The sequence below is a fragment of the Protopterus annectens genome, chromosome 8.part1, assembly GCF_019279795.1.
Source record: "Protopterus annectens isolate FY-2018-M chromosome 8.part1, PAN1.0, whole genome shotgun sequence".
NCBI classification, from domain to species: domain Eukaryota; kingdom Metazoa; phylum Chordata; order Ceratodontiformes; family Protopteridae; genus Protopterus; species Protopterus annectens.
Window position 1 is genome coordinate 449,530,933 of NC_056742.1, and position 23,324 is coordinate 449,554,256.

At 38.8% G+C, this 23,324-nt stretch overlaps 1 protein-coding gene across 2 annotated transcripts in view; it reads right to left on the reverse strand.

The window, feature by feature from the left end:
• Positions 1 to 23,324, reverse strand: part of LPCAT2 (lysophosphatidylcholine acyltransferase 2) — a 777,819-nt gene that overhangs the window by 43,381 nt on the left and 711,114 nt on the right. For both annotated transcript variants that reach the window (XM_044082005.1, XM_044082006.1), the window contains exon 11: positions 1,308 to 1,461. In XM_044082005.1, coding sequence (XP_043937940.1) covers positions 1,308 to 1,461 — 154 coding nt within the window. The remainder of the gene's footprint in view (positions 1 to 1,307; positions 1,462 to 23,324) is intronic.

Here is a 23,324-nt window from a genome sequence, read left to right on the forward strand (position 1 = left end):
TTTGACAAAAGGTGTTTATGGACTGGTGGGTGTGATTATAATTTAGTGCAAAAATAGAAAGAGAAAAAATTATGAATATACCAAGTACAATAAATGTGGAGGGGAACAGGGGGTTGTAAAATACTGGGAACATCCCAAAACATTTTTTTTGGGGGGAGAACATTTGAAAAGTAACTATGATGCAATAAAATGCTATATTTTTGGGGAAATGTAATATGATGAAAAAAAAATTGAATTAAAAAGTTATTAAAGTAACAAAAGTGGACATTTATGGATAGCTTACAAAAATGAAAATAAGAATAAGGAAGAACAAAGAGAAGACATTTTAGAAGTGTGTGCATGCATGTGTGTGTGCCTTTATACGTGTATCACACACACACACACACACACACACACACACACACACACACACACACACACACACATTACACAGATTAATGTGAATTATAAGAGAAACTATAGTGTGTGCATGCATATGTGTGTGTGAGTGTATGACACACACACATTATACAGATTAATGTGAATTATAAGAGAAACTATAGTGTGTGCGTGCATATGTGTGTGTGTCTTTATAAGTGTATGACACACACACATTATACAGTTAATGTGAATTATAAGAGAAACTATAGTGTGTGCGTGCATATGTGTGTGCGTCTTTTTAAGTTTATGACACACACACGTTATACATATTAATGTGAATTATAAGAGAAACTATAGTGTGTGCATGCATATGTGTGTGTGAGTGTATGACACACACACATTATACAGATTAATGTGAATTATAAGATAACGTATATCTGGAAGGCAATAACGTTAATACCTTTTTCACTGATCATTTCAGTTGCTTTTCATAAGTGCACAAAGTGCTACACTACCTTCTGTTATTAAAAAAAAATCAGTATCATCTCCTCTGTTTGCAAGTAACCACTGACTCTCTACAAGGTCCTCTAGTACCTTATATAGGCTATTAAAAGGCATGGTTTTTGCTGTTACTGGCTTATTTTGTGTTTCGTACCATGCCCAGACACTTTTGATACCAGTGCATGCATTACATACACATCTGCAAAAATCCAACTTGTTGAGAAATAAATCTGCTCCTTGTAACCATGCCTCTGCAAAGGCAATGTTATGTACCACTGAACCCTACAGTAGGTGGAAGCCCCTACTCAGCAGCTTACTTCTCAGGGTTTAAAACATGATACAAAGAGGCATCAGTCATGTGTTTCCTTGCAAATGCTGTTAAATGTATCATCACACTAAAAAAACAATGGGCATGCCCTTCCTTTCTTAGCAAACTACTTACTTACCCTGTCAAAAAGTGCAAACAGCTCCTTGAGAACATCAGACACTGGCAGTTTCAGGTTTTTGGCAAACTCTTCAATTCCGATCCGTCCTCCTTTGTTTGCACATGCAACTGCAGCAAAACCATCTAATTCTTTCCTTATATTATCCCATTTCAAGCTACCAGAGAATACGGAAGGACAGAAAAGAAAATAGAGTTACTGTAAAACATTATACAGCTGTACATCTTCAAAGCAGTTTGACACAGCAGAGTATCATTTATAGGCTACGAACCATCAGGAATGAGGAACTGGATGCCTTTTATCCAGAAGTCAGTCGCTAAGTGCAGCCCACCAGCACAGCCATACCCAGACAACAGCTATATTATGCAAGTGTGAAACCCCTGTGCCCTCCCCAGTTTTTCACTACAGATCCAACAAAATAAAATTAAAATAATAATAAAAAAAAAAATACGAAAAAAATCAAGGCCTGTTCTAGAAATTCAATAAAGACAGGAACACTGCAAAGAAGAAAAGGAAGTGATAAACATGGTTTGCTGCAACAAATCTTCCAGAAAGCTTCCCTATGGTTTTGTTTTCTAACTCTTATTAGTGACTCCCCAAACACAGTCTAAAAATGTGATGGAAAGAGCAGGGTTCATGGAAAGGAATGAAGGAAGCTTTGATTACTGGTCATTTAACAAGATTCTAACTGGCGGAGTGAGGTGTTGGCCAGGAATCATGGAGTGAGAGAACAAGGGCAGCTCAGGAAGGGGGGGCTTGCTGATCCTACAGCAAGAGGGTCCACTTCAAACACAGACAGACTGGCAGTCACACAGACAGGTGATACAGCTATTCTTAATGCATTAGTACTGAGTGACAACTCAGTCAGTAAGTGCTTAACCTGCTTAGTCAGTGTTTGACTGTGGAACTGTAGAAACATGCTTCCACATCACCTAGAAACAGTCAGCACTGCAAAAGAATTGTCCACCAATGTGAAGTGGACACTTGCGTCTTGCACCCAGCATATGAAACTGGTTGGGAAAAGGGAAGCAAAGCAGATACTAGAGTGAAGAATGAGGAAGAATGACCAAGGTCAAGAGCTTAACAGAATGTGAATGGCAAAACACAGAATCCAAAGATATCAAATAATTCTCAAAAAATTATTCTTTACTCAAAATAAAACAGAACAAACCAAAAATTTGTTTTGCACCATTTCTTCCACCCAAGTTTGCCAACCATCAAGCCTCTAAGATGTTGTTATACAGATAGCCATGAGGGTGCTTTGTGCTGTCACTGGTATCATGGCGATGACAGCCATACCTCTCAACCTTTCAACACAAAAACTTTGGAGAAATACAGAAATAATGGGGGGACAGAGGCCCAAAATAGGAACAGATTTAAATATTGCTCCTATAAACTTAGAAAGTTGCTAGAATAACATATTTTAATTATTACATTATTTTCTGAAGGATATGAAGTCTGAAACTGAAACAACTCTCATTATTTAACATTACTTAGTGACTTCAAATATCTATGATTTGCCAGAAAACCGCAAATTTTATGAGGGACAGACCAAACATAAAAGGCAAAAATCTGGACAGTCTGCAAAAATCTGGGCAGTGGAGAGGTATAATGGCAACATTTTTCATTTATGACCCTAACACCTGTCCCTGGTAGTGATGTGAGCATTCCCATCACCAAGAGAGCTGTCCACAGCCATGCAGTCCTTGCACATATGATCCTTCACATAAATCAAATGTGGTCACCACCCTCTCAACAAGTATGGATAAGTCCCTCTCCCCACCTGCTTTGATACATACTCAAGTGAGTATTCATACTTAAGTAGTCTGGGCTGCAGTCAAAGCTTTACTTCTGGCAGGCACAAAAAAAAGTTTTATGGGAGATGCAACTTCCCTACATTCTCGCATCGCTTGCTAGCCAATATACTCAATCCAGAGGTACCACTAGTTGAGAAAAAAAATCCTGAGTTGTGTCAGTCCTGGACTTTTAGTTTCATTCATACAAATGCCACTTTCAGCTCTACTCTACATACTTTAACCAACCATGTCTATTTTAAAAGTGGTTTCAAACAGTTCACCAGATATCATAAGCCATCTCTTAGCCAGTTCTACAATATGGCTCCTGCCTTTCTTGCATTACATACTCTGCTCCTCTGCTGCTCTCAATAAGCAGATGAAGGGACAGACCTTACATTCCTACTGCATGCAGTATGTTCTTCCACCTACACCTCAGATATCTCCTTAAAAGTTACTACCATGTATGTATGTAATTGACTGCTACCTGCCCCCTGCTTCTGCCAGATGAGGTACATGAATTTCAGGTGACAACTTGATAAGGGTACCATCAATAATCTGCATGGTAATCAGTGTTCACTGTTTCAAAAAGGCTCATTTTCCAAGCGATTTCTCCAGATAGAACTGTGGTGTGTGCACTGCCTATTGTGAGACATAAAAGAATTCAAACTTCCATATGAATAAGTATGCACACACGTGCAAGGAGGCACTAATGCAACCATATCTGAATGTGCATGTGTGCATGTGTGCGTGCGCGCGTGCACACACACACACACACACACACACACACACACACACACACACACACACACACACACACACACACATAGGAAATAAGCATGGATTTTCCCAGAGGAATAGCCTTTAGCCTCACTCTGTGTATCTTGCATAGCCTTCAGCTTCACTCTAGGTATCTTACACATTGTCCCACTCTCTTGTAACCAACTAAAAAGAAAGATAAAAAGATGAAGCAAGATATACACAGTAACTCCTTCTCTGACAGTTTTTGGAATCTGTAGTCTGTTCCTTTATTCTACATAATTCGGACAGCAGGAAATCAAACTGTTGTCATGTATCAGGCTCGGACATCAAAAACTATGCTGACTTCTTAAAGAAACTCAAGTATGTTGTGTTTTTATGAGGTATTATAAAAAAGATTACCCCCTGCAGAATTCAGCACATCCAAAAACACAGCTAATGTGTGTGCAGGGCTATATGGACTATATAATAGTGAAGAATGCCTTAAGCTTAATTATACAATGATGGCTCATTGTTATTCAAAAATGTGTGCTCTGATTGGACAGCCCAACCAGCATGCCCATTGTAAATTGGGTATATACCAATAAAAAAGTACTATTCAGCTGCCAGACGTTTCTATTAGAATATGTTATAGAGGGACAGTGCAAAACAGAAAAAATCAGGTACATTCTCAAAAATAAAAACATAGAAACATACCTCAATTTCCTTCTTTGTCTGCACTGTTCCTCCATAAAACCTGCCATACTGTAGTACTTCTCAACTGTCCATATCTTCTCAGAATCCCCACAAATTTTGCCTCATAGAACAGCAACAGAGATTACCTTTCCTCCGTTGCTACTCTTAAAAAAAAAAAAAAAAACAAAACAAAAAAAACAAACAAAAAAAGCAAAAAACTCTTTTCTCCATTGCTTGTGTTCAGCAGCAGTGATGTACTGTGGAAGCATGCTAATGTAAGTCCCATACCTGTGTGCAGTACATCAGAAACCATGGAAGAATGAGGAAACAATATGGAAGAACACTACAATACCACCAGTATCATAGTAAATCAATTAAATAATTTAAAGTAAATACTTTTCAGAAAAAACAGGTGAATGATATATGTCATAGTATTACTTCATTAAGACTGCTCCAACATATGAACGGATACAAATGCAAGGAAAAAAGTGACAGAAAGCCCATCTACCTGTGTCAGACCAGTAGCAGAATATGCAACTGGAGGAACCAAGAACGAAGGAGGTAAAGTTACACTGGGACCACAAACCAGGTAATTCCATCTACTTTCATGTTTGGTGCAACTAGTGAAGAAGGATGCCCATTCTCTTTAGCTTATTTCCATCCAGATACCAGTTATCCAATGGATCTATATCACTTCATTGAAAAGGCTAATCGTTGAACTCAAATTGTCAAAACCTCTCTTCATATGATGGCCATTTCATTGAACTTTTTCACAGGGAAAAGCAACAGTTGGCCATCATTGGGAATTTTCCCTTTTCCCCCACTGTAGTGCAATCTCGGGGTTAATATATTTAGTTGGGGGGTGTAAGGGGCATAGCCCCCACTTGGGTGGGTTTTACATTTTTACAGTGTAATGACAGGTGCTAGTTCCCTGTGAGAAAGTTCGATGAAATGGCCATTCGATGAACAGAGGTTTCGTCAATTTGGGTTCGACAAATAGTTACTCGCAAATTTTTTTTCACTGAAATGATATAGACACTTATCCAACATGTGTTTGAAAGTCTCTATCAAGAGAATGCAAATTATATTCTGCTATGAAAGCTTCTGATGCACACACCAGCCTGATCTCTGAGAACAGACATTTTCTATCAATGGATGTGAATATGATGGGAATGTGAACTTTCATTTTCCTGGCAGAGCTCCTCTTCCTATCCACATTCCACATTTTCTTCTTTGACCCTAAACAAACATTTACATTTCAAAATTCAACAGACATCATGCCTTCATTGTCTAATTTAACAGAAGAAAAAAAAATAAACATATTGTTCTTTTGCCTGGAAAGAAGACAAAAAAATACTACGTTTTAAGGATACTGAATAATGTAAAGTTGAACAATCACAGTCCTTTTATAAAAATAAAAGAAATAATTTTGCACAAATCAAATTATCGGACTTTTAAATGGCACAGAACTCTTACAGTAACTAAGCACATCTATCATACAGCTGTGCAGCAAAGGGAAAACGTGATATCAAACCCAAACAGCATGGTCATGAACCAGTTTTTCTGGATTTCCTGAAAGCATTTGACCTTGTTAATTCATCTTGCTGCACTGACAGTTAGATAATGGCTGTGGTGTGGCATCCCTGGAGTGGTTTGTGAACTACCTATCAGACGGAAGACAGGGGATGGCACAGGAGCAATATTCGCTCCAATTATTTTTGATCTTCAGTCTGTGGTCCTCAGTCATCTCTTCCCTTGGCATACCAATCTTTTAAACCTATGAAAATAAAATGAGCTGGGGGTGCATTTAGTGACGTGCAAGTGTGTGGGAGTTATGAAGAACAAAAAGAGTTCCTGGAAATGAAACTAATCTAAACACACCAGTTTATGGAAAAGAAGCTACCCTCCACAAATTCAACATAAGTGATACTTTCCACAGATTTGATTGAATTTGTTCAGATTTACTGGTTGTTACCACATAGCTGAACATCCCACAATGACGCTGAGCAAGTACAAAGGTAAAGTACAGGAGGAGGAGGAAATCATTCATTCAAAGTGCCTTAATATAAAGCTTGCTCACCTCTCTTACAATTTTGATACAAGAACGAAGTACACAATGACATCCAGGACATGCAGATAACAGGATAAGAAATGAAGGCAGAAGTAGTGGTCCTGCATCAAAAATTGGAAATCAAGCATTGTACCATTATCATGTCCACATGCACTAAATATGGGAACTCATGCATGGTTAAAAAAAAAATAAATAAATAAAAACAAAGACAAACTATTAAAGCACAGGGCATGCATGAACAACTTGTGACTGATTAGGTTACCTGAAGGTATGGATGGAGGCAGTAACATTCATTTAGCAAAAGTTAATCAAACTGCTCAAAACAGACTCCCCCACATTACACAGTATGCACACTGGATATCTACCAAAGCACCTTCCAATCTCACAAGACATCATGAAGTTCTTGAACTTTTTGGAAAGGAAGCCAGTATTTCATATATCAAGGGTACTGTGCCCAAAGTCTCAGCTCTAGGAGCAGAGGTTCACTTTGCACCTGGTTATAGCATTGTACTTTTTAGTAAGCAAAACACTTTTGTACCACTATTGAGGAAATACAAGGAACAAGGTTGCCAAGTTCAGTTAATATTTCCTGCTTCTTTGGTGGTGTGTAAAGGTCTAATATCCCAAATGTTTAATTTTCCAGCACAGCGAGAGGTCTATCTCAGCAATGGACAGATGGAAAAAATAATTTAGCAAAACACAAGATGAGGCAGCAAGTGGCACTAAAACAAAATTAATGTAATCCCTGGAGATGAAGGGAAAGTCTCCAGGGGGAAAAAACTCACAGTATGTGCAGTGGCTCACCTCAAAACAGTATGGGCACAACAAGTTAACAAGTTCTTGCCTTCTTGTATACTGATACAAGTCTTTCCCTGCCTCATAGCTGTATTAATAGATTCTTACTACTGGCCAATGTAGATGAGGAACCTCATAGCTGTATTAATCGATTCTTACTACTGGCCGATATAAATGAGGAACCTCATAGCTGTATTAATAAATTCTTACTACTAGCCGATCTAGATGACGAACCTCATAGCTGTATTAATAGATTGTTACTACTGGCCGATGTAGATGAGGAACCTCATAGGTGTATTAATACATTCTTACTACTGGCCGATGTAGATGAGGAACCTCATAGCTGTATTAATAAATTCTTACTACTGGCCGATGTAGATGAGGAACCTCATAGCTGTATTAATAGATTCTTACTACTGGCCGATCTAGATGACGAACCTCATAGCTGTATTAATAGATTCTTACTACTGACCAATGTAGATGAGGAACTCATAGCTGTATTAATAGATTCTTACTACTGGCCGATCTAGATGACGAACCTCATAGCTGTATTAATAGATTCTTACCACTGACCGATGTAGATGAGGAACCTCATAGCTGTATTAATAGATTCTTACTACTGACCGATGTAGATGAGGAACCTCATAGCTGTATTAATAGATTCTTACTACTGGCCGATGAAGATGAGGAACTCATAGCTGTATTAATAGATTCTTACTACTGGCCAATATAGATGAGGAACCTCATAGCTGTATTAATAGATTCTTACTACTGACCGATGTAGATGAGGAACCTCATAGCTGTATTAATAGATTCTTACTACTGACAGATGTAGATGAGGAAGTCATAGCTGTATTAATAGATTCTTACTACTGGCCGATCTAGATGACGAACCTCATAGCTGTATTAATAGATTCTTACTACTGACCGATGTAGATGAGGAACCTCATAGCTGTATTAATAGATTCTTACTACTGACCGATGTAGATGAGGAACCTCATAGCTGTATTAATAGATTCTTACTACTGGCCGATGAAGATGAGGAACTCATAACTGTATTAATAGATTCTTACTACTGGCCAATATAGATGAGGAACCTCATAGCTGTATTAATAGATTCTTACTACTGGCCAATGTAGATGAGGAACTCATAGCTGTATTAATAGATTCTTACTACTGGCCGATGTAGATGAGGAACCTCATAACTGTATTAATAGATTCTTACTACTGGCCGATGTAGATGAGGAACCTCATAGCTGTATTAATAGATTCTTACTACTGGCCGATGTAGATGAGAAACCTCATAGCTGTATTAATAGATTCTTACTACTGGCCGATGTAGATGAGGAACCTCAGAGCTGTATTAATAGATTCTTACTACTGGCCGATGTAGATGAGGAACCTCATAGCTGTATTAATAGATTCTTATTACTGACCGATGTAGATGGGGAACCTCATAGCTGTATTAATAGATTCGTACTACTGGCCGATGTAGATGAGGAACCTCAGACCTGTATTAATCGATTCTTACTACTGGCGATGTAGATGAGGAACCCCATAGCTGTATTAATATAGTCTTACTACTGGCCGATGTAGATGAGGAACCTCATAGCTGTATTAATAGATTCTTACTACTGGTCGATGTAGATGAGGAACCTCATAGCTGTATTAATAGATTCTTACTACTGACCGATGTAGATGAGGAACCTCATAGCTGTATTAATAGATTCTTACTACTGGCCGATGTAGATGAGGAACCTCATAGCTGTATTAATAGATTCTTAGTACTGACCGATGTAGATGAGGAACCTCATAGCTGTATTAATAGATTCTTACTACTGGCCGATGTAGATGAGGAACCTCATAGCTGTATTAATAGATTCTTACTACTGACCGATGTAGATGAGGAACCTCATAGCTGTATTAATAGATTCTTACTACTGACCGATGTAGATGAGGAACCTCATAGCTGTATTAATATATTCTTACTACTAGCCGATGTAGATGAGGAACCTCATAGCTGTATTATTAGATTCTTACTACTAGCCGATGTAGATGAGGAACCTCATAGCTGTATTAATACATTCTTACTACTGGCCGATGTAGATAAGGAACCTCAGAGCTGTATTAATAGAGTCTTACTACTGGCCGATGTAGATGAGGAACCTCATAGCTGTATTAACAGATTCTTACTACTGGCAGATGTAGATGAGGAACCTCATAGCTGTATTAATAGATTCTTACTACTGGCCGATCTAGATGACGAACCTCATAGCTGTATTAATAGATTGTTACTACTGGCCGATGTAGATGAGGAACCTCATAGCTGTATTGATAGATTCTTACTACTGGCCGATGTAGATGAGGAACCTCATAGCTGTATTAATAGATTCTTACTTCTGACCGATGTAGATGAGGAACCTCATAGCTGTATTAATAGATTCTTACTACTGGCCGATGTAGATGAGGAACCTCATAGCTGTATTAATAGATTCTTACTACTGGCCAATGTAGATGAGGAACCTCATAGCTGTATTAATAGATTCTTACTACTGGCCTATGTAGATGAGGAACCTCATAGCTGTATTAATAGATTCTTACTACTGGCCGATGTAGATAAGGAACCTCATAGCTGTATTAATAGAGTCTTACTACTGACCGATGTAGATGAGGAACCTCATAGCTGTATTAACAGATTCTTACTACTGGCCGATGTAGATGAGGAACCTCATAGCTGTATTAATAGATTCTTACTACTGACCAATGTAGATGAGGAACCTCATAGCTGTATTAATAGATTCTTACTACTGGCTGATGTAGATGAGGAACCTCATAGCTGTATTAATACATTCTTACTACTGGCCAATGTAGATGAGGAACCTCATAGCTGTATTAATAGATTCTTACCACTGACCGATGTAGATGAGGAACCTTATAGCTGTATTAATAGAGTCTTACTACTGACCGATGTAGATGAGGAACCTCATAGCTGTATTAATGGATTCTTACTACTGGCCGATGTAGATGAGGAACCTCATAGCTGTATTAATAGATTCTTAGTACTGACTGATGTAGATGAGGAACCTCATAGCTGTATTAATAGATTCTTACTACTGGCCGATGTAGATGAGGAACCTCATAGCTGTATTAATAGATTCTTACTACTGACCGATGTAGATGAGGAACCTCATAGCTGTATTAATAGATTCTTACTACTGACCGATGTAGATTAGGAACCTCATAGCTGTATTAATAGATTCTTACTACTAGCCGATGTAGATGAGGAACCTCATAGCTGTATTATTAGATTCTTACTACTAGCCGATGTAGATGCGGAACCTCATAGCTGTATTAATACATTCTTACTACTGGCCGATGTAGATGAGGAACCTCAGAGCTGTATTAATAGAGTCTTACTACTGGCCGATGTAGATGTGGAACCTCATAGCTGTATTAATAGATTCTTACTACTGGCCGATGTAGATGAGGAACCTCATAGCTGTATTAATAGATTCTTACTACTGGCCGAGCTAGATGACGAACCTCATAGCTGTATTAATAGATTCTTACTACTGGCCGATGTAGATGAGGAACCTCATAGCTGTATTAATAGATTCTTACTTCTGACCGATGTAGATGAGGAACCTCATAGCTGTATTAATAGATTCTTACTACTGGCCGATGTAGATGAGGAACCTAAAGTTTTTTTGTCTATTTCCTTCTAGCATGTCGAGGGATCAGTTGCTAGTGTCCTCTCCTGCTCAGCTGGTGAACCTGGGAATATTGAGGCAATGTTACAACTGTCTCATGTACACAGACAACCCTCTCCTCCTCCCACAAAACACAAATACATGCGAGAGATGCAATTATACGGCCAAACTGGAGGCTGAGCTCTCTCAACACAAGACTGGCAAGACCAGACAGGAGGAGAAGGTTACCACATACACTATAGACCCAGTCTCACATAGTACCATCACAACCACAAATCATACACATAAACACACAAAGACATACTCGGAGGCTCTGATCAAAAATCTACCAAAACAGCAGAGACCACCAAAGCATACACCCAAACAACTGTTACCTCAAAACACAACACCTGCAACACATAGACCTCACAGTCAGAGTGTCAAACAGTCACAGCCCTTAAGGCCAAACACAATGCCAGACACACTAGTCATTGGTGACTCCATAGTCAGACACACTGACGTCCGCTCACCAGACTGAGTAAGGAGAAGGTCACAGTAAGCTGCCTGTCGGGCGCTAGAATCCGCCACATAACGCAAGCACTCAGGTCTCTCAACAGCAGGTACAAGTACGACTCAGTCACTGTCCACGCTGGTGTAAAGCGACCTGAGACGTACCTCCTTGCACTACATGAAAAGAGACATTGAGGAGCTCTCTGATTATGTAGCCCAGGCAGGTATGACCCTGACCTTGAGCAGTATCCTACCTTCACCAAGAATGATGCCACAATACAAAGATAAGATGATCAGTTTTAACAATTGGCTTAAACTCTGGTGTCATTCAAAGGGGATCCAATGTCTGTCTGCCTGGGATGACATGCTGGACAAGCCACGCTGCGCAGGGACGGCTTGCACCTGTCACCCTGGGATTCCGGATATTGGCAAAGGCTCTTGCCACCCCCATAGTGCCTTTTTAGGCAAGGCTCAAATTCTAAACCTTCCACCCTAGAACACAAAAAGGAAAAAACTAAGGGTAATGCTGCTCAATGCCAGAAGTCTCAATCTCAAAATGCACTCACTCGAGGCCCTTCTCAGTATGGAGAACATCGATGTCTGTGCTGTGACAGAAACCTGGTTCAAGGCTCCTGAGAGCACCCCAGCACTATCAGGTTTTACCTCATATCATGCGTTCCGCCCCAAAATCCGGACAATACCAAGAAAGGAGGGGGTATCCATATTCATCAAGGATACTTACACCTCAAGATTGGTGGCAACGCACGATGCATCGGAGACCATCCAGGTGCAGTTAACCATAGGCAAGACTGCTCTACAAATTGTAGCATGTTACAGGCCACCCTCACAAACTCAGGAATCTCACTTGGCCTTCCTGAAAACACTGGAGGAATAAATGTATCCCCTAATACCATCATACTAGGTGACTTCAATTACCCAAATATAGACTGGGAATGCTACTCAAGCCCAAACACCCTGGCCCAAAAGTTCCTGGAATTCATAAACTCAAATGCCATGGAACAACTAGTCACTATCCCCACAAGAGGAGAAAACATACTTGATCTCATCATCACGAACATGGGAGCAAAATGTTCAACACCAGAAGTATACCCTCACTGGTGAGATCAGATCACAAACAAATCTCGCTGGAGGTCCTCATCCCACCCCTCCTGAAACAAAAAGACCACAGTAAAGAACTTCTCGAAGCAGACTTTGCACTTCTAAAGACTAGTGTGGTCTCCTTTAAGGCCCCTGAGCCGGCGGAAAACAGTACTCTAGCCGCTGAATCACTTACAAATGCCTTCTACCAGCACCTGCAGGACTGCATGGATAAGGCAATCCCAAGCAAAACAAAGACTCTTTGTACCAAAGGCAAGCGTCCAGTCTGGTGGACCCCAGCCATAAACAAACTCTACAACAAAAGGAGGAAGCTACTACATGATAGAGCAAAATCCTTGAAAGGTAAGACGCCTTTGATCACTATAAGTAAAAAGCTGAGAGCCCTCATAAAATCATCCAAAGCAAATTTTGAGAGAAGAATAGCTAAAGACTCTAAAGACAATCATAAGGCCTTCTTTAGCTATGTTAGAAACCTGGGAGGAAACTCCCAGATATGCTCAGAATTAGTTCAAAATGATGAGAAGATTACTGATCCTACAGACATTGCCAACATACTGGCTGACAGGTTCAGTGCAAACTTCTCCCCTCCCAAAAGGAGAGATATCTATACCAACAGATTGCAGACCCCCAAACATCTCTAATGCCCAAATGAGAACAGCGCTCTCAAAGGCAAAACACACAGCATCCATGGGACCTGATGGTGTCCCCGGCTGTGTGCTACATGCACTCAACGAGGAATTAAATCCTCAGTTAGGACAGCTGTTTAATCGTAGCCTCACCTCGGGATACGTACCCCGGGAGTGGCGCACAGCGACTGTAGTCCCACTTCACAAAGGCGGTGCCTCCACCGACCCTGGAAATTACCGACCCATTAGCTTGACAAGCCTTATCTGCAAAGCCATGGAGAGGATCATAATGGATCTCATAAATAAAGACATAGGGAATTTGCAGACTCTGGATCCAACCCAGTTTGGCTTTGTCAAGGGCAGGTCATGCCTTTTAAACTTGGTTGACTTTTTCGAAACAGTCACCAAGGCCATTGATGAGGGCAAGGCAGTCCATACAGCCTACCTCGATCTGGCGAAGGCCTTGACACAATACCCCACTCGGGTATCATTGAAAAACTCATCAGCCTAAATGTTAACCCATACATCACAAGATGGGTTGCAAACTGGCTGAGTGACAGAACCCACAGGGTCAGAGTTGCGGTGCCATGTCTGACTCTAAGCCTGTCTCAAGTGGTGTCCCACAGGGCTCAGTCCTGGGCCCACTCTTGTTTGGCATCTACTTTTCCAAGTACAAGCAAGCACGGGAGGGTTAGGGCTGACAAAGTTTGCAGATGACTGCAAACTGGGTGCCGTGGTCGAAAACAGATCTGCCACAGATATCCTTCAGAAGGGTCTCACAGCTACGGATAACTGGTGCCAGAGCCACGGCCTAAAGTTAAATGGCAAAAAATGCATAGTCATACCCTTCGGGAAAAACAAGGTTACCCCTAGCTACCATATAGGTGGAAATCCACTGAGCACAGAAGAGGTTATTAGGGACCTGGGGACCCAGGTTGACAGCAGTCTGTCATTCGACACCCATGTTGCAAAAATAGTTAGGAAGACCTTCTACATTGCCCACCTTATCATGAAGGGATTCACATCTAGATCAAGAGAGGTCATAGTCTCCCTATATTCATCACTCATCCGACCAATGATTGAGTACAATGCCCCATTCGGAATGTATCTGACCCGACACTTGCAGCAGCTGGAGAGGCCACAAAGTTCCTCACCAAGAGGATTATGGGTCTCAAAAATCTGACCTATGCTGCCAGACTGAAAGAACTCCAACTCTATTCAGTCGCTTACCGCTTGCTCAGGGGTGACCTGTGCCTGACATACAAGGCATTATCAAACCCTGACTTGATGTACATGCTTCACCTCAAAAAATCTAGATCCATCAGAGCCACAAGGCGGAGACCTAAACCTTGACACGGCCATTAATAGAGTGTGCTGGAGGGATAGATTCATTACCCAAAGACTCCCTATGCTGTGGAACAAAATCCCGGTATATGTGAGGCAAAGCACCTCGCTGGCTTTGTTTAAGAGAAATCTTGACCAATGGATGGGAGATCGCAAGTATACCCCAGGGATTACCTCAGTGTCACTGCTCGACAGAGGCACAGCAAAATAATGGGCATAGTTCCCCAAACTAAAGGGGTGGCGTAAGCCACAAAACTATGGGCTAGGCTTGTAAATGCCCTCGGGCAGATAGCCTAGTATGAACCTATGAACCTATGAACCTATGAACCTCATAGCTGTATTAATAGATTCTTACTACTGGCCGATGTAGATGAGGAACCTCATAGCTGTATTAATAGATTCTTACTACTGGCCTATGTAGATGAGGAACTTCATAGCTGTATTAATAGATTCTTACTACTGGCCGATGTAGATAAGGAACCTCATAGCTGTATTAATAGAGTCTTACTACTGACCGATGTAGATGAGGAACCTCATAGCTGTATTAACAGATTCTTACTACTGGCCGATGTAGATGAGGAACCTCATAGCTGTATTAATAGATTCTTACTACTGACCTATGTAGATGAGGAACCTCATAGCTGTATTAATAGATTCTTACTACTGGCTGATGTAGATGAGGAACCTCATAGCTGTATTAATACATTCTTACTACTGGCCGATGTAGATGAGGAACCTCATAGCTGTATTAATAGATTCTTACCACTGACCGATGTAGATGAGGAACCTCATAGCTGTATTAATAGATTCTTACTATTGACCGATGTAGATGAGGAACCTCATAGCTGTATTAATAGATTCTTACCACTGACCGATGTAGATGAGGAACCTTATAGCTGTATTAATAGAGTCTTACTACTGGCCGATGTAGACGAGGAACCTCATAGCTGTATTAATAGATTCTTACTACTGGCTGATGTAGATAAGGAACCTCATTGCTGTATTAATAGATTCTTACTACTGGCCGATGTAGATGAGGAACCTCATAGCTGTATTAATAGATTCTTACTTCTGACCGATGTAGATGAGGAACCTCATAGCTGTATTAATAGATTCTTACTACTGGCCGATGTCGATGAGGAACCTCATAGCTGTATTAATAGATTCTTACTACTGGCCTATGTAGATGAGGAACCTCATAGCTGTATTAATAGATTCTTACTACTGACCGATGTAGATGAGGAACCTCATAGCTGTATTAATAGATTCTTACCACTGACCGATGTAGATGAGGAACCTCATAGCTGTATTAATAGATTCTTACTACTGACCGATGTAGATGAGGAACCTCATAGGTGTATTAATAGATTCTTACTACTGACCGATGTAGATGAGGAACTCATAGCTGTATTAATAGATTCTTACTACTGGCTGATGTAGATGAGGAACCTCATAGCTGTATTAATACATTCTTACTACTGGCCGATGTAGATGAGGAACCTCATAGCTGTATTAATAGATTCTTACTACTGGCCGATGTAGATAAGGAACCTCATAGCTGTATTAACAGATTCTTACCACTGACCGATGTAGATGAGGAACCTCATAGCTGTATTAATAGATTCTTACTACTGGCGATGTAGATGAGGAAGATAATGAACATGGCGTGGACTTTACAGATCCTAAACAGATGAGGTTTATAGGGCCATAGTTGAATGCTAGGCGAACTGCCCTGAAGGGCCATTTTAAGCCTAGCCAATAACCTGTGATCAGAATCAAATCCTGTACCTTGCATCTTTCAGGTGAAATGCCAACCTCCCCATGGCCTGAAATATGATTTTGACAGGGCTGCAGTGCTCCAAGCTGTCACATCAGTAACAGCAGGGACTGCCCTGACCTGAACAGTCTTAACTGTGGCTAATCAATCTTACCCCATAGCTCAGAGAGAGCACTTATCTTACTTATGTGGAGCAAGGCTAGCAAGGGGTCTTGGGACACCCTCCCCATGTTTTTTTTTGTCTTGTTTTTAAGGAACTGGACTCTTGGTGAGACTGCTAACATCATTTGCTATATTAATTTAGTATCAGCAGATGGCAGCTCCCTGATATTGGGTAGTACACTGAGTTATATTTATTTACATTTCTCCAGCATGATCGGGAAGCTTTCAAATGTTAATGACGAGGGACGGTATTTCTGTCTGAGTCGGTGCAGTAGTTTCTCTGAGTATACTGAACCTTACATACAGAACACTCTTCTAGAAGGATGCGAAAGTGATGAATATGCAAGAAATCCTTAGATGGCAGTAAAACTGCTACTATGTGTTTTTAGGTACAGACCTACAAAACTTAATGCTTCTACCCATTTCTAAATGATGCTAATTAGGGTAGCAAATCTGCTATCATGTTAGTAAGACAGCTATACTGTTAGTACTTATGGTCTGGATACCAGATTCCTTTTTTTTCTCAAATATTTTTTTATTTTATAATATAAACCATGCATACATGTAGTGGTACAAACAATGAGAAAAAACAAATATTACATACAGAGTGGCTTGCATCATTGTTCGGAGGAAAAAATAAACATGAAAGTCTAATATGTTGAACGGAGGAAAGGAGTAGTATATATTGAGGTATGCATAGTACCCTAACTAACAACAACAACCTAAAAAAAAAACAATATTTACAAAGCTACCATAACAGCATTTACACAGTGTCACTAGTTATAGGACTAAATATTAGCATCCTCACTTGAAACTTGCATTATGATATACAGACTCTTCAGACAAGGATAAAAAGGAATAACAAAAAAGTATGTAAAGTAAATTGATACACTCATCATAATTTAATCACATAGAATTACTTCAAACAGGCTTTTCCAAAGTTTACTGAAGTAAACTCTTTTCTTAGGTCCATTTATGATGAACTTCTGGGCAGAAATATATTTGATAGCCATATCTTTAAATCCCCTCCAACATAATTTGGTACGATCTAACCAATTATAGGTGATGTAAAGTTTTATGAGAGAACACAGCGTTATTAGAATATGAAGATGTAATTTAGGCAGGCTAGGAGGGGGAATGTTTAGGATAGCCGTTTCCCATGAGAGGGTAGAATTGTAGTAACCCATTTTTTTGAGACGCACTTTGAGGGAGCACCATAATTTATGGGAGTTATTGCAGTGCCACATAATATGTAATAAGTCAGCTCTCACGCCAGGACAGCATGTACAAATAGGAGAGCTATTGGAATTAAATTGGTTAATTTTTACAGGGGTAAAATAGGAGTTGTTATTTAACATCAATTGAGTGTATAAAAGTTTTTTGAAGGGTGATAGTTCTATACTAGTTTTTATGGCTAGTAATTTTTGGTCCTCTGTAATGAGAGAATTTTGGTTATCCCAGTATTTGGAGAAAAGACATTTTCCTTCGTGAAGTAAAGGAAATAATAATTTGTATGACGAGGAGGTTGTTTTATTATTGTTAGAAACTGTGGTAATGATTAAATTGAGTTTATCAATTACCTGTGATTCAGGGAGAGAATTACTAAATTGCGAAGTTAAAAGTTCTCTAAGTTGACGGAGAATAACCGTATACTTGTTGTTGACCTTAAGGGTTAGTCGTAACTCAGCAAGCGACAGATATCTATGTTTGATAATATCCCAAACTCCGAGGTCTTTAATGAGAGGAAATTCAGTAAGATCTATCATCTTGTTGTTGATTTTAAGGTTTGGGTTAAAGTGTAATGGTTGGAGAAGAGGAAGAATAAGTTGCAGATTAATGTCCTTAATCAACTTTTGAAAAAGTTTTATTTTGAATTTCAATATGGGGAATAATTTTAATCTATTTAGAGAAGTGTGTGAAAGAAAAGGAATAGCCTTAGGATTAATTTTATTAGAGAGAATATGTCTGTGCCAAATCTTTAACCACGCTGGATAGTGGGCTTGAGCTTTGCTATTCATACTAGCAATGGACCATAGTTTATTAGAGCATATAATCATGTAATAAAGAAGAAAATTTGGAAGGCCCACCCCACCTTTCTCCTTAGGTAGACTTAATTTGGAGAAGGAGATCCTAACATTCTTAGGAAACCAAAGAAATTTTACTATAGTTTTATCAAACTGAGAAAAAGGTTGTTTGATATAATTACATTTGTCGCACTAAATTGATAAAGGAGTCTGGGTAAGATGTTCATTTTCACAATAGCTACCTTTGAAAGGAATGATAGGTTCAATAACTTCCATCTTTGTAAGTCTTGACATATGACAGACCATGATCTTAACAGATTGTTTTGAAGCATAGATGCTTGATTATGTTCAAAATTAATGCCGAGATATTTAAGTTCAAATGAGATATGAAAGGTAGATTCAGGGAAAAGAAAGGTTTATGAGCTTCAGGATTTATTGGAAGAATATGGGACTTTTATTGTTAACTTGATAACCAGAGGCCTTGGAAAAGGCACTTATTGCTTTTAAAATTTTTGGCAGATCTGTATTCGAAATTGGAAGTAAAGGTTTAAATCATCTGCAAAGGCTGACAGTGCTACTTGTGTGTTAAGAGTTTTAGGTATATTATGGTGTGTATTTTGGATAATGTATAGAAAGAATGGTTCAATAAATAGATTAAAGAGGAAGGGAGAGAGTGGACAGCCTTGTCTTGTACCATTAGTGATCCGGATTGGTTTAGATCTTCTTTTATTTATATATAAATAGGTGTATGAGTTTGAATAAAGAATTCTGATCATATCTGAAAAGATCGTAGGAATATTGAAATGTGATAGCGTAGAGAACAGAAAGTCCCAGTTTACTCTGTCGAAAGCTTTACGCATCTAAGGTCAGGGCATATAGCGGATTTTCTCTTTTTAGTGGTCTGCATGAGTGCGTCCATTGTTAGTGTATTATCCCATGTGTGTCTATTAGACATAAACCCAGCTTGGTCGGTGAAACTATATATGGTAGTACCTGTTTGAGTCTGTTAGCTAAGATAGCCGAAAAAATTTTGATATCAACATTTATAAGTGAAATAGGTCTGTAATTATGTGGGTCTGTTTTTTCTTTGTTATTTTTTAGTAATAAAATTGTTTTTGAGTTATTCCAATGTATGTCAGTAATTCCATTTTTTATAATGAAGTTAAAGACTTTTAGAAGAATAGGGCAATTTTTGAACTAAAGGTTTTGAAAAAATTAGTGGTGAAGCCATCCGGACCGGGAGATTTGCCTATTTTTAGCTTGTTGATGGCAGTTTGAATCTCTTGAATATTAAGTGGAGCTGACATGAGGGATATTTGATTAGGGTCAAGAGATGGAAAGGTGATGGAATTGAGAAATGTCTCCAACTGTGAGTTAGAGGGATTGAGTTTATTCGTGCTATAAATATCCGTATACATGTCATGAAATAGTTGGATTATATCAGAGTCTGATTTATAAATTTCCCCTTTGTATTGCAGTATAGAGATTGTAGGAGCTCCGTTATTGTTTTTGAGTATTCTAGACAGAGTTCTAGATGGGATTTGTGCCCATTCAGAGTAAGTTGCAATTTGTTTTTGTTCCTGCAGCGAGTAATTATGTAAATGTAGCTCGAGTAGTTCTTTATGTGTTGAATTAATCAGTTTCTCCAACTTAAGGTCAGGCTGAATTTTTAGTTTTCTTTCCAAGGAATTTAGTTTTAGAGTTAGATTTGTTTCTTTTTCTTTGTTAAGCTTGTTAAAGAAAGAGGCTTTACTGATCAAATATCCTCTTAATTCAGCCTTGCAAGCCGCCCATTGTATATCCAGCGCGATTTGCGAGTTTTCAAAGTTAGCAGATAATTCAGACAATGAATTATTGATTCTATTTATAATCTCCTTATATTTTAGAAGGTTACTGTTAAGGGACCAGTTCATATGCGGAGAGGTAACAGATGTGAAGATAATCTTAAGGGAGATTTTAGCATGATCAGATAGAAGCCTAGGCTCGCATCTTAGTGTGTTCTTAAATTTGGAGAAAAATTAGAAATTAAGAAGAAATCTAAACGTGACCAAGATTTATGGCAATAAGAGTAAAAGGTGTACATGCTGTCCTTGGATGAGTCCGTACTGAAGACAATAGTGTCCATGAGATTAAAATCGAACATTAGTTCCTCAAGGGCTATGGAAGCTTGAGAGTTATATGAGGGTGAGTTACTGGTGCGATCTAATCTGGGGTTTATCACTGCATTCCAATCCCCTCCTATTATATAAAGGTGATTTGGAAATAAGCTAAGAATGTTATATATCTCTAGGATAAAATTATGTTGTTGAGTACATGGACCATATAAGTTCAAAAATAAAACTGGTTTGGTAAAGTCTGGTAATATGGAGGTAAAGTAGCACCACCTACCATAATTATCAGATTTGTATTCGTTTATAGCACCTTGGAACTGTTTCTTGATTATAATTGATACACCCTTAGAGTTTGAGCTATCACCACCCGCTATTATGGTCCTAATCCATTTTCGATTGGATGTTTTTTCCCATCCCTCCTTTGATAAGTGCGTCTCTTGTAGGAAGCAAATATTAGCCTGGGATTTGTAAAAAAGATGTAATATTAAGTTCTTTTTCATAGCCTTTTGTAGACCTTTAACATTCCAGCAGTCTATATACCAGCTACTGAATTCCTTAGTTTAGTTAGATATAATGCGATATTATAAGAGTGAGAGAATGTTATTGTAATGTTATTTGTAACTCTATGTGATATGGATTGTTTAGGGGGAGTAACCTTTGGGCGTAAAAGGAAGAAAAGAGTACAATACATCATTGACACTGTCTTTACAAAGAAATTAACAATGCGGAAAAAGGTAGCCCATAACTTCTTCTGACTAACCCCAGTGCCTAACCACCCATACTCCTTGTAAGAAGAAGCAAATAGACATACTAACAAAAACGAAAACTCTTCTATACATATGTACAAAGTATAACTCTTCCAAAAGAGCCTCAAACCTAGAGCACTTGCACCAAACATCCTCTGAGCTTCCATAATTAGGACTAGTGTGAATATGATTTGAATATCTTACGACACGCTTCTGTATTTAGAACAATAGATATTGAAAATGAATCTACATGCCTATACAGAGACGTATATCCTCGGGAGTCCAAAGCTACACATGAATTTTAGGTAACTCATTTACTGTAAACAAAGTTTTAAATACTGGTGCATATGCATTAAAACATTTCTACTTACTTCAGATGTCAAATTATCTTAGCCATTGCGGAGAGTATATATACATTTGTGTAGAGTAACCTTACACCAACCAACCACTAACTCCTATAATATCAGATCACAACCGCCATTTAAAAAAAAAAAAAAAAAGAAAAGGGAAAACCCATCATATTAACTGAATAAATCAATTGATAGCCCACAGTTTAACTAACAAGCCACAGCCACATGTCATTTGACTCTGTATGATTGCATGGGATAAAGCCATTTCCCTCAGCTTTAGAACCTTGCACTCTTAGCATAATTGAATTACATTCCTTGGACTTAGAGATAATCTAATCTAAAGCCAGCTATGCATCTTAGAAAGTAGTAAATAAGATACATTGTATTAATTACCTTAGGATATATCCCTGTTACTAGCATCTCCACAAGGTTAAAAATGTAGGCTACAGTACTCAAATAATGAAACAATATGTGGCTAGTGAACTGTTAGAAAAAGTAACTTAAAAAATTATTAGCTAAACATGAATAAACCCTTAGCAGGGCAACCTAAAAATGAAGTTATTTTGCAAACTTTGTATAACATGACATATAACACTATAGTATTCAACTGGTAAAGAAAAACATTGCTAGAAGTCCATAAAATGTACACTTTCGAATAAGTTGCAGCTTAATACAACTATACACCAAAGAGACTAGAAAATTGTTCAAAAACATTAGAAAGTTGTCCCTTAATAAAAGACTGAGTGTCAGCTCCAAACACCATTTAAGTAGCGACAGTCACCATAACAACCAGGTCGAGAAGCTGGTTAACAAAACCCGTGTTGTGTATAATATTTAACTCATTATGACTTTGTACAAGTATAATCATCCTCCGTAGACAGCTTCCTAGAACCTGTTCTATTATTAGCGTAATATGTGTGTCGACGAAAAACTTCAGCTGCATGCAGCACCTCGATGTGTTACATATTATTTATTACCTGTCTAGATAGCCGGATTTCAGTAATTGCTCCTATAAGATTTCAACCAGAGCATAATCTGCACACTTTGCCTAAAAGGCGATGTTCTTCCTGTAACATTCGGACAATGCTCCGTTTATATTAACCAGCTGATACTGCGATGGTAGCAGAGTGTTCCAACCTAATGGAACCCACTTGGAAACAACATAGGAAGATAACTGTTCCTACTAACATGAAGTATGTGCTGATAGTTAATAAGACCTTTGCTATTTCTATTAACAACTGGTGTGAGCATATTTGCTCGTAAAGAAGAGAAACACCGGTTAAGCACACTTTTGCCTAAAAGGCGATGTTCTTCCTGTGCCATGCGGACTATGCGCCGTTTGTATTGACCAGCTGATTCTACGATAGTAATAGGGTGTTCCAACCTAATGGAACCCATTTGAAACAATATGAGAAGATGACTGTTCCTACCAGCACGAGGTGTGCGCTGATAGACAAAAAGGCCTTTAC